General features: G+C 46.6%; 1 protein-coding gene across 1 annotated transcript; it reads left to right on the forward strand.

The window, feature by feature from the left end:
- Nucleotides 1-11,075: 11,075 nt before the first annotated feature.
- Nucleotides 11,076-14,426, forward strand: LOC133916330 (omega-3 fatty acid desaturase, chloroplastic-like). Its single transcript, XM_062359952.1, has 8 exons — nucleotides 11,076-11,721; nucleotides 11,828-11,917; nucleotides 12,023-12,089; nucleotides 12,197-12,289; nucleotides 12,398-12,583; nucleotides 12,700-12,780; nucleotides 13,724-13,861; nucleotides 13,958-14,426. The coding sequence occupies exons 1-8, from the start codon at nucleotides 11,240-11,242 to the stop codon at nucleotides 14,144-14,146; spliced, it is 1,326 nt and encodes a 441-aa protein (XP_062215936.1). The 5' UTR covers nucleotides 11,076-11,239; the 3' UTR covers nucleotides 14,147-14,426.
- The last annotated feature ends 321 nt before the right edge of the window (nucleotides 14,427-14,747 follow it).

Genomic DNA, 14,747 nt, shown 5'->3' on the forward strand with positions numbered 1-14,747 from the left:
TACCTGATCTTTTTTTTTTCCTCTTAATATCAATCTTTATGTTAGAAACTGAAGGTTAAAAAATGGAAAGTAAATTTACTCGTTGCCAGAGTAGATTAAATAAATAGGCAGGTTGGCCTGCCGGTCCTGTAAACAGTTAACTAACAGTCCAGTTTCCTTGACCTCTTGGTAGCTTGACGTTCTTGTCCGGTAAACTGAAGTTACATTGAAACCCCAGATTGACCAGAGTTTATTCGTCTTCAATAGATATCCGTGAATACAAAACTACACCTCACAAATTTGTACTGCTACCTTGCTTGCACAGCCTAGAGGCCAGGAGTTCACAGCTGGCTCCTGCATAATCCCGAACCTGTGTTAGGGTGTGGTTGATTACTTAAACGAGATTTTGTAAAGCTGCATCGTATAAGCAGATAGAGCGGGGTTATATTTGTTGAAAATGAATGTATTTGGTCAGTTGTATATGTCTGGACAGGCTGAGTTGAGTTTCTATTTGTTTGACTGAACCTGACACCATATGAGCGCATGCAAGAGTTGAGAGTGTGATTGGTTACTCGTATAAAGATGGTTTTATAATATTGATAAGTGGTTCCGCCTATATGAGCGAATACATGCTCATATCTGTCTGGACAGGCTGAGTTGAATTTTTGTTTGGATGACCGAATCTAAGGCTGTATAAGCGAATGCAAAAATTAAGATTGTGATTGGTTTCTCGTATGAAGATGATTTACTGATATTGACAAGTGGATTCGTCTATATGAGCGGATGCAGAGTCTGCATTCGTCGAGTCAGACTGTGGATACTCTTAGGCCAGACTGAAGATGTATATTTACATCCGTCGAATCAAACTGGAACAATAGATATTGGTAACTAAATACACTTTTGCCTGAGATTGTATATATTCGTCGAATCAAACTAGAGTAAATTCAGACAACTAAACACATCATTAGTGAATCTCTTAGCATGATGATTGCCACTGTGATCCGGCTGCTCGTAGGGCAGCAGCTATGATTATTCAGGCAGACTTTCCTATGATTGACGATATTGGTACTGTCCAAATATTTGTGCTCGATTCTAATCAGCTATGGTTTTCCTTTTTCTTTACCTCAATACCGAATGATGACAGTCACAGTGAAATTTGAGCTCCGAATATTTGCTGATCTGAAACTAACATCCAACTTTCGTCCCTCTTTCAGCGTGCAATTCTATGTTCGACTCCTTCTGATTTTATATTTTGTTTCAAATAAAAAAAGGCCAGAATCCCGCTGCCCAAAAATAAGGGCGCCAACCCCTTGTGGCAAGCCACACTTCAAGGTGGTTAAATGTGGTGACCAGCTAAAAAAATACCCCTATTTTTTTCATCTCTTTGCCTGCTATCCCTCATTAGGAACTCAAGCTGACCTTTGTTTTTGTTGCATTTTACAATTCGGAACAAAGCTGTCTTTCTCTTATTGCCTCGTGTCCATCCTCCGTTGCAGGTAATCGGATCTGAATGTGCATTCTTCCTCTTTTATAATGATTTCTGCCACCGCTGGTCTTTTGGACGATGTGGATCCATTATGTTTCAAGCAAATAGTAGTTTTGAGTTAAAACCAATTACAAATTTAATAACGCAGTGATCTTATGGATAAGAAAAAACAAGATGAGGTGGAAGGTTGAGCTTTATTTGATGATTTGGTCTTCTCTGTTTTTTTTTTCTTTTCCCCTGCATCAACTCTCTATCTTGGCTTCACATGGAAATTGTAACGCAGGATATGGCAGCTGGAGTTCTTGGGCATGTCATAACAGGATCAGAAAGGAAACGCATAATTGAAAGAAAGTTTCACTGGGCAAAACTAAGCTAACATCCCAGGGCGCTATCTTCTTGAATTGGCAATGGGAAACAAGGGACCAAGACCAACACAAGAATTGACAGTTGGTTCTCTTTCTCTCTCTTTCCCTCTCTGTGTGTGTCTGTGGCGCATACTTAGCCAAGCATAATCCAATGCAGATGACATCAAGATTGACGACGAAGCACCATCAAAACCAACATCATCATCCACATCTACTTTGAACAAGAAGAGCAAGACAGGTTGTGCAACAGTTTCAAGCAGTTGAAGGATATGTTACGGCTCCCCTTTTACTAACCACAGTGTCTGCTATCTGCTAGAGTTGGAGAGAGGGAGACTATTTGAAGGAACAACTGAACAAGTGACGTTCAGACGCCAAGGAAGAAAAGCACGCAAGAGATCCTCACCAAATACAAATTCGAAGGGGAATTTTTCCTTCTTACAGTCTCACCAATATTTTAAATTGCTCATTTTGTGTTGATTTACCGAACTTGATCAGCATTGCATTGCAGGACGCTGCTGCAGCAGCGGCTGCAGCGGAAGATAAGCTCGTGCAGCGGCAGGAGAAACTCGCGGTAAATGAACTCAGTTTATGTGTTCTTTGACTTCAGAACTCACATCCTTTTCATTAAGCAGTAGCGCATGTCTTCCCCATGTTCAATTACGAGCACCCACCAGCAGCCATTGCGACTGATGGTCATCCTCCCCTCTGTGTCTCACCAGAGAAATAACCGAGCAATCCGCCGAGCTGGAGAGCGAAGCAGAAAACTTCGCCTCCCTTGCTCAGCAGATCTCGAGAAACATGGAGAAGAAATGGTGGAAGCGATGATCCTTCCGCGGTATCTGTGCGCGCGTGTGGACACTGGACGTCGCTTGGCCTGTTCAACGTACGTACCCTGCGCAGCCCACGAAGCCATGAAGAGTCAGAGCACCCCACTGATCATCTGCTCGTCTTGCCCGTCAGTTGATTTCACTGCACCCCACCACCGCTAGCATTGTGAATGATCGATCAAACGATAGATACACTACTACCCTGATCGATCATACTACTGCCGACCCTGCATTTAAGAGGTTGCATGACCTGGTGTGTATGTATGTATTCAGCATGCATGACTTGGATGGTTGACGTCTGCCCGGTCTATCTCACTTGCCGGAGCTTTCCGATGCTCCGGGAGAGGGAAGCATAACTAAACAGTAGTACTGCGAAACTAGGAGGAGACGGTACGTGAAAGTGTGAAACTGCCTGTAGTATGCGCAATTTCTGTTTCGCTTGCTGTGCTCTGCTCGCGCCTCCTCGGTGAGCCCGTTTCTGATTTTTAGAAAAAAAAATTAAAAAAATTTCTTTAAAAAATTTTCTGAGCAAACTTTTTTTATAACCTTTTACTCAAAAATTTTCTCGTTAATTTATTCGGAAAACTTGTTAATAACTTATTCAGAATTTTTTTCAAAAATAAAAAGACACAGGATAGAAAATTTTTCTTAAAAACGGAAATGTGAGAGGAGCTATTTCAAAAGTTGCTAATTCTACACCGAGCGTCCATGAATTAGCCTTGTCCAGAATGGGTGGCGCTAAGAGAGGACACGATAGGGGCAATGGAGCAAATCTCGTCTGCATACGCTCTCAGACTTGGATGCAGATGGACACGGATCCTCTGTCTTAATTACGATTAATGCAGAGAATCACTGTATGAACAATGTAATGAGTCAATAACTACAGTACCCTGCATTAATTTATCAATATTACTGTAGTAAATGTTGTAGCAACAGTGTTAGGATCTACTGTACCGGCATAATCTGTTGTTCACAGGTTACTGTAGCGCATGATCTGGGCTTCCTGCTTTTTGATCGGACTGTGCGCGTTCACTTAATGCAGAGGACCGTAGCCTCTCTGCATTGGCTTCTCCAATATAGAGGATCTCAGTCCGATGCAGATTGTTCGTTGGTACGACATGGGTCCCGGAGAGTACGGAGTATCTGGGCCAGCCCAGTCTCGTCATGGGCAGCACAGCTTTCGTCTGCAGAATTAATGTCCACTATTCGTTCTCATCCCGGTCGGCAGCCCAGGTTTCATCTGAACAAACATAAGCAGGCAAACGATAACTCTCAGTGCAGCGAAGAAGGACGAGTCTGATAAACATGCGCAAACGCTTATAGGCTGGAGCGATATTATATGTGAAGAAGACCAAGACCTAACCCAAAAGTCCAAATAAGTAGGAAAAAGGGACCAATTTGGTCTTAAAAACGACCTGCAACCTGCGTAAAAAACTAAGATCATTACTATTAGCACGAGGTGAATTAGGCAGAATGGCGACGCGATCTCCTTTATTCTGTGGGTTGGTTAGCTCCTAGTATTAGATTAGCATCAGCAGCAGCAGCTGGTCTAACGTGAAGGGGACCAAAATTGATTCAGACTAGACGCTGGCCTGGCCACGAGGATCTCGTGCCCTGCTGCCGGCCACAGCTGCGGTTTGCGAGCAAATTAAGTTTTCTTATTAGCCCATGTTTAGTGGATCTAATGGCCTCTGGTGCAGGTCCCCATCCGAGCGGAAAGGACAAATGCATGAGCATGACCAAACCAACCAAAGCAGGAAGCGCATGGCGCAGCACCGGCCATGGTGATGGTGATGGTGATGCTACCACCCCAACTAACCCCCTTCTCCGTCCACAAAATATAAATGACCGTGGGGCAATGTTCTCTAGGGATAGATTAGGGAGAGCGGTGGCGGTAAGCAAGCTAGGGATATTAGCTATCACCTCACTAGAAGCAGTTAGCTAGTACACAACTGGGTAGGCGCTCTGGCCTTCACTCGTACTGACCTTAATGTTAGGACTTAGTACAATGATGGACGGAAGTGTCACGGAGCTACTACCGGGCCTGTGGACCGTGACGACAGACAGATCAGCGGACATCGAACCGGGTCCTTAAGCCCAGTGCTTGGTTGGCTAGCCCGAGTTGGGCCAAAAGATGTAACCCAATGAGAGATTTAAGAGACTTGACGAGGGAGAGAAGAAAAGTGTGGAAAACCTGAACTCTTTATTCCCTCTCTAAATCCAAAAGCTCTCTGGTGACGGTTCTTGCTTTTTCTTCCTCAAATCTATGCTATCTACCCTAACTTCTCTTCCAAGACTAGTGAATCAAGTTGGTTTGTGATATTTGGTACCAGAGCTATTTCGATCCTAGCGGATCAACCAAAATACCTCGCTCATCCGCATTATCTGACGCGCGAGCGGAAGAAGAAGGCGAGATGGAGCAGTAGGTGAATGAGATTGCAAAGGTGCTGGCAGAGTTGAAGGCTTCCAATACGGCGATCTTGAAGACGGTGGAGGACATGAACCCTACGGTGAAGCTCCTCGTGGTTGGAAGCCAGAGATGGAGGCGGCAGTGGACGATTTGCAGGGCAAGGTGATGGAACTGTGTGAACAAGTGCAGTTGTTCATCATTGGTGGCAAGGGAGGCTCGCAATCGGATAATTGACCACCTCTTCTTCAGTTGCCACCCCACATCAAGCACTTAGATGATCCTCAATTAGCGCGCGAGGCGGGCGATCTGGGGCCAATCGGCCATGGCTTCGATTCATCACATCAGGGGAAGGATTTAGGAGAATCGTTGTTCCCCAATCCACCTCCAGTCAAGGGTATGCCCCACTTCGCTAATGCGCCATTCTTTTCTATTCATCAGGAATTTGGCACGCGTTCTGGGCGGGGGGTATCACAGTTCACCCACACCATGTCTCTATTTCCTGCAATTTGATGGGGGAGGGTGTTGAATATCTAACTATAGGGTATATACGCATAAGGAACACATCGTATATGGAAAAGGGTACACCGCACGCATACTTAACAACTCTGGATATTTTAGAACCAAATCAGCGGTACCTAATGCATCCAAAAATCTAGAAGGTGTATACTATGAAGGTCTCGATTGGTTACCCAACCCAAGTACAACTAGTATCTCGAGCGGATCTATCTGTTTTGTCTTGATGAACAAGGTGAAGGACTCTCTATATCAATTATAGCTAGATAGGAGGCGGTATATCAGTCCTATATAAGGTAGGGACCTAGACCCTTAGAGAGGAGAAGTCAAGCTAGATCAACGTATACGCAGCTCGACGCAAGCACCAAGACCCTAGCATAGGAGATACTTGACGACTTCAATCCTAGATTAATTTAGATCCGATCTACTCCCTCAAATCTATGCTATCTACGCCTAATTTTCTTCCAAGATTAGTGCATCCAGTTGGTTCATGACAGGAAGTGTCCGTACACTATTCCTGCTACTAGTAGTTGATCGATTCATGCAATCTAGTCACTTCTTACCTATACACAAATATAAAAAAGGAACTTGTTGTGTTTTTTTTGACAAAAAAGCAGAAGAGCTGTGTTTTCATCCATTAGAGGGAAAAAAGGCCAGGTACAAGGACCTAAAGGAAAACAAGAAACAAAACAAAAGGAAAATTCTCTATCTATCTAACTATACAAGATATATAAGGTGATCCACCCAACTAAAAGAGTCGAGTGCCAATCAAGGCCCAGAGATTGAACTCCTTCTTGATTAGACATCTGATGGCGTTTGGGGCTGTGCATTTGTCTTTGAAGATGCGGCGATTTCTTTCCTTCCACAGCTACCACAGAGTGAGGAGGATGAGGCTTTTGAGCTTGCGCCAGGAAGCTTGAGGCGTAGAAAGGACGCATTGTTCCCACCATCGTTGGAAGTTGTGCGCAGCACCATGTGCGAGGGTTGGTAGGTTGGACCAATCACCCATGGCATGCCACACGTCAGTCGTGAAGGGGTAGTCCATGAAAAGATGGTCGATGGTCTCTAGGTTACGAACGCAAAGGGGACATAAATATGAATTTGGCCATCCTCGATGAAGCAGTCGATCTGTCGTGTAAACCCGTCGGTTGATTAGGAGCCAGGCGAAGAATTTGATTCATGGGGGTGCTCATGGCTCCCATACCAAAGGAACAAAGTCGACCGAGGAGCTTCCTTCAAACTGACTTAGATAAGCAGATCGAGTATAGAATAGGATCCTATCATCGACCCCGCCAAACAATGGTGTCCGAAGTAGAGGTTAGCATGAGTCCCCTCAAGGCTTGCCATAGCCTGACATAGTCTGGCAATGTATTAGGTGTGATGCGATCTCTGATGTCCTCGATCCATTGGTTGTTGGTCAATGCCACGCTAACAGTGCGGTGTCATGGCCGGGTCTCCATATAGAGGTCCGACGCAATGTTCCGGGGAGAGGAACCTTGTAGCCAGTAACTGTTCCAAAAGTCAGCTGTACATCCATCGCCTACTGAAAATAGTTGTGAGAGTGTTGAAGAGCGCCTAGTTCATGTCATCATAGGGATTTCAAGTTCGACCCAAGGCTTCTCTAGAGTTGTCCATGTAAAGCACAGCCAACGAAGTTGGAGGGCACAACCGAAGTTCTCTAGGTTGAGGATACCCAGTCCGCCTAAATCCTTCGGCCGGCAAACATGATCCCATGAAACTCTACATTTGGCACCATTAGCCTCCTCTGCACTGGCCCACACCAAAGTACGTATTATTTTCGCCAGTCGCTTCCGAACATAGACTAGCAGATGGTGGATAGTCATGATGTAGATTGGTAGAGCAGTGAGCATAGATTTTGCCAGAGTCACCCTCTCGGCAGGGTTAAAAAAGCAGCCTTTCCAGCCTGCCACCCTACCCGCGGCAGGGTCGAGTAGCGGCTGAAGCTCCACCTATCACAGTTTACGTAAAGATAGTGTCATCCTGAGGTATTTGAAAGGAAGAGATACTAGGGGGACTTGGATTGCTGCCAGGATGTCTTGTAGGTCTATCTCATCACATTGAATAGCTGCAACAAAATTCTTGGATAAGTTTGCTCGCAGGCTAGTGACTTGGCCGAAGAGCTCCAAAACCTGACCAGTTAGTTCCAGCTCTTCCTTGATGGGGGCCAAAAAGATGGCCATATCATCGGCGTGGGGAGAGAGCTGCATCCTTGCAGCTCGATGATTAATCAGAGACAATAAGCCAATCCTTATTGCTATCTCAAAAAGGCGTTGTAACGGGTCGATGGCAATGATGAACAAGAAAGAGGAAAGTGGATCACCCTGTTGTAGGCCCATGCGGTGGTGGAGAGTCTGTCCAGGGGAACCATTAAGGAGCACATTGGACGAAGCCGTGGCGAAGATAGACATCCATTCCCGCTAACGGGGTCTGAAACCACGTGCTTGAAGGAGATCCAGGAGATAGGACCAAGAGACCATGTCGAAGGCCTTAGAAATATCCAACTTGAGCAGAAGTGACGGTTTGTGCTTGCGATGTAAAGCCCGCGCTAAATTTTTGACATATAGAAAATTGTCTTGGATACACTTCTTCTTGATAAATGCACTCTGGGCCATGGAGACAAGCTTGTCTAAGAAAGGGGCCAATCGGAGAGATAAAGCTTTGGAGATGAGCTTCACAAAGGTGCTAATTAGGCTGATCGGTCGGTAGTCCCCCACTTCAGATGCTCCTTCTTTTTTCGACAACAGAGAGATAAAAGCCCCATTGATGCGATCAAAGTGATGAGAGTGCATGCTGTAAAAATAGTGAACTACAGCCATGACATCTTCTTTGATAAGGTCCCAACACTGCCGATAAAAACAACCCGTGTATCCGTCTGGTCCAGAGGCTTTGTCTAATGGAGAAGCTTTAAAGGTTGATCATATCTCTTCCTCCAATAAGGAAGACTTGAGCGATGAGAGATCAGGCTTGGAAGGCCTATGGCATCCCAAATAAAGCCTAAAGTGCCATCTGCGGGGTACTTAGGATGGTCCAGAAGTGTCGAAAGATTTCAGCGGCCTTCTCCTCATGGCTAACAGCAAGACCTTCCGTTGTTTGGATGAAGTTGAAAACGGAAATAATATTATACGTCTAACAGAAGTGGATATGGTCCTTGCGATGTCTGCCGTTGGCGCAGAGGTGGAAAATTTTTGAGTGCACTCCCGTTGGCGTTCTTGCGGCGTCTGCCGTTGGCGCGCTTTTAATTCTATATCCACCTTCCTCCAGCAGTTAGTAATACTGACGCCACTAGTGTGACCATAATCACCATCATGCCACCTAATTGAAAACCATATTTCGTGCATGCGATGTTACTACTTACTAGTGCTACAATAGTGTGCATGCATCTGGGCTGTTGAACCCTCACGGTTCTCTTTGGTTTAGTAGAAAAGATCTTCCACAGAGAGCCAAGCTACCAAAGAAACGACAATTTCCTAATCGAAATGGTCGATGGTCCTGCACTCCTGCTGCTTAGCTTGTGCCATGCTAGTTTTCTTTCGCTCGACAGGATCGATACGTGCTAGTTAGATTGAAACAAAAGAAACAGAATGAACAAAGATGTTTCATGGCAGAACTAGTTTTTGAACAACTGTAATTTTCAGCCCGACGAACGCGACAGCACTACGTCCAACAGTCATACACCCCCAACACCTTGGAAGAGTTAGCCCTCAAATAAATAAAAAGAGAGATACTTTGGAAGAGTTTGGCACTTCGGTACTTGACATCCCAACTCTCAGCACTTGGATCACCCCCGCACTGTTGGGTAACATTAGTATTTTCACTATCCCATGTATCTTGTTTGTATCTTGTTTGAAGGAAGAAAATTCTATAAGACACGATCTTTTAAAAGATTTTTTACCTCAAGTATAACATGTGTCCTTTTTCTTCTCTCATCTGCACGCGTCAGCTGTTAGATAAAAAAACGATATGATTAGGATCTTATGAAAGTCTTTTTTATGAAGGATTATATAGAATTTCCTTTCCTGTTTGGACATGGAATTGAATCCTGGCGAAATGACGAGCTGCGAGCCCCATCCGAACGAAATCCGGCGCCTCCACTGCATCCATCTCTGGGGTGGTCGCTACGGCCCACATGGAGCTGCAGTGCTGCACCCGTTCCCCGGTGGCCAGGCCAGGGCATGTCGTGTTCCACCACCGACCACGCGAAGCTGAGAGCGCGGGCGTCGTCTTCTGCTCTGCTGTTGCTACGGTGCCGTGCACTGCTGCCACTAGCCTGGGCTACAGCACAAGTGCACAGCGCAAAGTCGATATCCTAACCGAGGTTGTCGTCGTCGCGGTCAGTGAACTTTCACCGCACCTCTGCCAGACTACCACGAACGCATGCGCAATGCAGGGATAGGAGGAGGAGTCGGCGGCCGATGGACCCTAGCGGCCACCGACTAGGATCCGGGTCCGAGCCCACAGGCCCACATCACGCCGAAAAAGGCCCCGATCTGCCCGAGATTCCCCTTCGTCACGGGCCCGGCTGGTCAGCCTTGCCCTCGCGGCACTGAGCCACTGGCCGCACCGCGCGCCGACGACCACCACTTGGGACACTTGGGAGCGGAAATATCTAAGCGTGGCACCGTCCATCAGTTGATCGACGGCGCTGCGGGGGTCACGAGCCCACGAGCCAGGAGCGCCAAGCACGTCCGGTTACGTGGGCGCGCCTGCTCCACGCCTCCACGGTTCCAGCAGGGGCCTGCACATACGACCTCACATAGTCACATGCATTATAATTTATACAGGTCGTATAGCTTTAATATTTTCGTTAAACATTAATGCAAGCACTAATACTACTGGTACAGACTACAGAGACTTGGACTGGTAGCATGGGCTAAGTCGGACACTTTCTATAGTTCCGCATGTGCTACGTTTCGAGTTCTTTAAATTTCTTCTGATGATACGAGGAGACTTAAAACGAAAAAAAGACGATTAGGTCGGTCGACAACAGTGAGTTGGAACAATTCCCTTGACTGCCTCTGCGTGACATCACGCTGTAACGAAGTAACGAGGCAAGCATGCTTACATATAGAGACGAAGCCAGCAGCCAAATTAATAGTACATGGCTCTTTAAGTTATTAGTGGTGGAATGAAATACGCATCGCCATGGTTCAATTTCCACACGAGCGCACGGCTTTTGCACGACCACTTTTTAGTCGAACTAATTCCCATCACTAAACGAGTCAACACGGATTAATTAAAAATCAGGGCGTCCAGCGTCGAAGCCCCCTTGCCATGTCCACACCGCAACGATTCACACGTGTCTGCCAACCCCCGGCCGTCTCTGTGCTCGGCTCGCGTCCGACCCATCCAGCCTCGGCACTGGTCCCGGTCCGAGTCCACCACACCGCGTGCTCCATGCTCCATCATGACGCCCCAAGACGCGTTACACGGCACGGGTGAGGCCGCCTCCCTCGCGCGCCGGTATAAAAAACCTGGCTCAGCCTGCCAAGCCCGGCCACCGCAAGCCAACCCCATCCCGAACGCAAAAGATCCCGTGCGAGCTTGCGGCGGCGACGGTGGTGGACTAGATTAGACAATAGCCTTCCACCCATCCGTATACCCGTCTCGCTGCCTGCTGCTGCCGCCGGAGCCGTCGCCAATGGCTCGGCTCATGCTCTCCGAGTGCTGCGGCCTTGCGCCGCTCCGCCTTCGCGGCGCCATTGCGGCGCCGGCTCCCCCCTCGCTCGCCGCGGTGCCGCGCAGGCCCGCGGCGGCGGCCATCCACCGCGAGTGGGCGCTCCGCGTCTCCGCGCCCACCCGCCTCGTCTCCGCCGTTGAGGAGGACAAGAGGAGCTCCCCCCAGGGAGAGGAGAAGGAGGTGGTGGCGGCCAACGGCGCCGAGGGTGACTTCGATCCCGGGGTGCCGCCGCCGTTCGGGCTCGCGGAGATCCGCGCGGCCATACCCAAGCACTGCTGGGTCAAGGACCCCTGGCGCTCCATGAGCTACGTGCTGCGCGACGTTGTCGTCGTGCTGGGCCTCGCCGCAGCCGCCGCGCGCCTGGACAGCTGGCTCGTCTGGCCGCTTTACTGGGCCGCGCAGGGCACCATGTTCTGGGCGCTCTTCGTTCTCGGGCACGACTGGTACAGTTCGAACACCATGCCATGCCGAAGATTAGATTTTTATGCGAGTTTTAGCTTCAAGATCGGGTTTTTGACCCTGCCAGATACGTGCGTTTCGTGTTTGCAGTGGACATGGGAGCTTCTCAAACAACTCCAAGCTGAACAGCGTGGTCGGCCACATACTCCACTCCTCCATTCTTGTCCCATACCACGGATGGTATGATGATTACTACCTATGTTTCCTATGCTTCTTAGACTCTTAGTTTCTGTTACGAAATATCGTTGATGCTAAGAAAGGCGCTGTCTTTGAATGGAATTGCAGGAGGATTAGCCACAGGACGCATCATCAGAACCACGGCCACGTCGAGAAGGACGAGTCCTGGCACCCGGTAATTGTTCTGTTACTTTGTCTTTGTGTGGGTTCATTGGGAATTATGCAGATGATGCATGTTGATGAATTGGGATTGATGTTTTCTTGTATTGTGATAACTTGCAGCTACCAGAGAGGCTGTACAACAGCCTGGACTTTATGACCCGGAAATTGCGGTTCACCATGCCGTTCCCCTTGCTCGCATTCCCGTTATACTTGGTGAGGCTAAGTGCATATCTGTCAATGACATATGAATTTGATGTTTTTATCCTGTAATGTGGTAGCAGTACTAAATTCCTGTCTGCGGGTTCATGTGTGTTTGTCCAGTTCGCAAGGAGTCCAGGAAAGTCAGGATCACATTTCAACCCGAGCAGTGATCTGTTCCAACCTAATGAAAAGAAGGACATAGTAACATCAACAGCATCCTGGCTGGCCATGGTTGGTATTCTAGCTGGTCTGACCTTTGTGATGGGGCCTCTTCAGATGCTAAAGCTCTATGCCATCCCATACTTGGTAAGAGTGATGTTTCTTCTATAACATGCTCACTTCCTGCAAAATGATAATTTGTATAGGTGGGGTGTGTTGTACTGGAGAATTTATGTGGTTGCCTCTGGTGAACCCTTGTGCAGGTATTCGTTATGTGGCTGGATATGGTCACATACTTGCACCATCATGGCCACGAAGACAAGCTTCCCTGGTACCGTGGAAAGGTGAGTATCATTATTAATAAAGCAGATTTGCAAATTTTTGTTACTAAACTGTTAAGGGGAGGAGTTGGTGTTGTACTTGGTTCTTTTTCTTCTTTAATGAAATGATACGCAATTCTCCTGCGTATTCGAGAAAAAAAAGATTTGCAAATTTTTGATGTTTCAGGATGACTTGTGTAATCTTCAAAAAACCAATGTACTGTCCATTTTTGGTTGGGTGGGAAGCTATTAAATGTATTACCTCAACTAAGTCACGCTGCTATTAATAGCAGAAGATAAGGTTTACTTGTTCTGTATAGGACCTTGCAAATGTTAGCGATGATGCAAATTCTCTGTCTTGCTTGAAAAGATAATAGGTGTAGTGACGATTAATACAACCAACAAATGTCGGCGAATTGCAGAATCATAATACATCCTTCCCTAAAAATGAAAGATACGTTAGAACACACCCTGCCACAAATATTAGATGTGAAATGACTTACTCTCCTTTTGACTTATATCGGATATAACCAGCTGTTGTCCATAACACCATTTTACTGCAGCTTCCTAGCCTATCTGCTTTTGCTGATATATACAAATGTGGTAATTATTCAAGATGTGGAATCACTTTATGCACAAATGGCAAATGTGTCCATGAAACCTCAAATCAGAGAAACCCTAGTGGTGGATGTTACAAATCAAAGGTCTAGCCTTTTTCGTCACCTTCTGGAATTGGAGGATGCTATAGTAGTATAGAACAAAGAAATAGATTTCTTTTGTCTTTTTGAGGGGAAAAGATGCAACTTCCTTTTTTGTCGCCTACCGGATATAATGCTAGCTCAGCCTATTAAATACTTTTCACTTCGTTTTCAGGTTGTCAAATGCTGTTCATTTATAGTTACTTATCTTGATTTTCTTTTTGAAAACAGATTGCTTATTGATACCACATTGTCTTTTGCTCTATTAGGAATGGAGTTATCTGCGTGGAGGACTGACGACGCTCGATCGGGACTATGGATTGATCAACAATATACATCATGACATTGGAACTCATGTCATCCATCATCTTTTCCCTCAAATCCCGCATTACCATCTCATTGAGGCGGTAAGAGTCTCCCCCCCCCCCCCCCCCTATCTTGCCTTTCTAAGTGTTTTTGGCTAGAACAACCATACCAAGTCATGTTTTGGATCTAACCTGCAGACTGAGGCAGCAAAACCTGTGCTTGGCAAGTACTACAAAGAGCCAAAGAAGTCAGGTCCTCTCCCATTCCACCTATTTAGGGTGCTAGCACAAAGCTTAAAGCAAGACCACTATGTTAGCGATACCGGAGATGTTGTCTACTACCAAACTGACTCGAAAACGAACACCTCTGCACAAAATTCTGATTGACATACACGATAGCGTGCAGCTTACTCTTCATCTTCTCAGGAGGCTGTGCCTTAACACCTGAACAGCCTCCTGGGACCTCTGATTGGTGTTCTCGAGTCCATTGAACCTCGAAGCAAGAATGTAACTGGCAAAGTCTAATCATTGTAAAAGAGGGTATATGTAATTCCTTCCAATGATTGAAGATAGGGTATATGTTACATCTGATGTAAGAAACATACGATTCTTTGGACAAGATAGATTACAGTAAAGAGTGCAAGAAAAAAGAGCTTACTTACCTGAAGTTCTGACTGCGTTACATACATAGGCTACTGTGCCTCTGATGTTTCAGCTGTCCTGAGTATGACATGAACCTCTGATCATACGATAGCGAGATGCCTTTCGTTGGCATACTCAAGGTGCTAGAGGTTCGTGAAAATCGTTTTTTTTAAAAATAAATCTGATGGCTATGAAGAGAAGGGCCGATCGTTGTCGGCAGTTGGAAAGGCCCCATCGCTGTCACGATTTTGCTGTCCTCCTGAACTTGAATGGTTGCGGTTCCTGTTGAATCCTAGTGGGATCCATTCCAAGTTGGGTCCTGTCGTTTGCACGATTGGCTTGGATT

Source organism: Phragmites australis, chromosome 4, assembly GCF_958298935.1.
Source record: "Phragmites australis chromosome 4, lpPhrAust1.1, whole genome shotgun sequence".
Lineage (NCBI taxonomy): Eukaryota > Viridiplantae > Streptophyta > Magnoliopsida > Poales > Poaceae > Phragmites > Phragmites australis.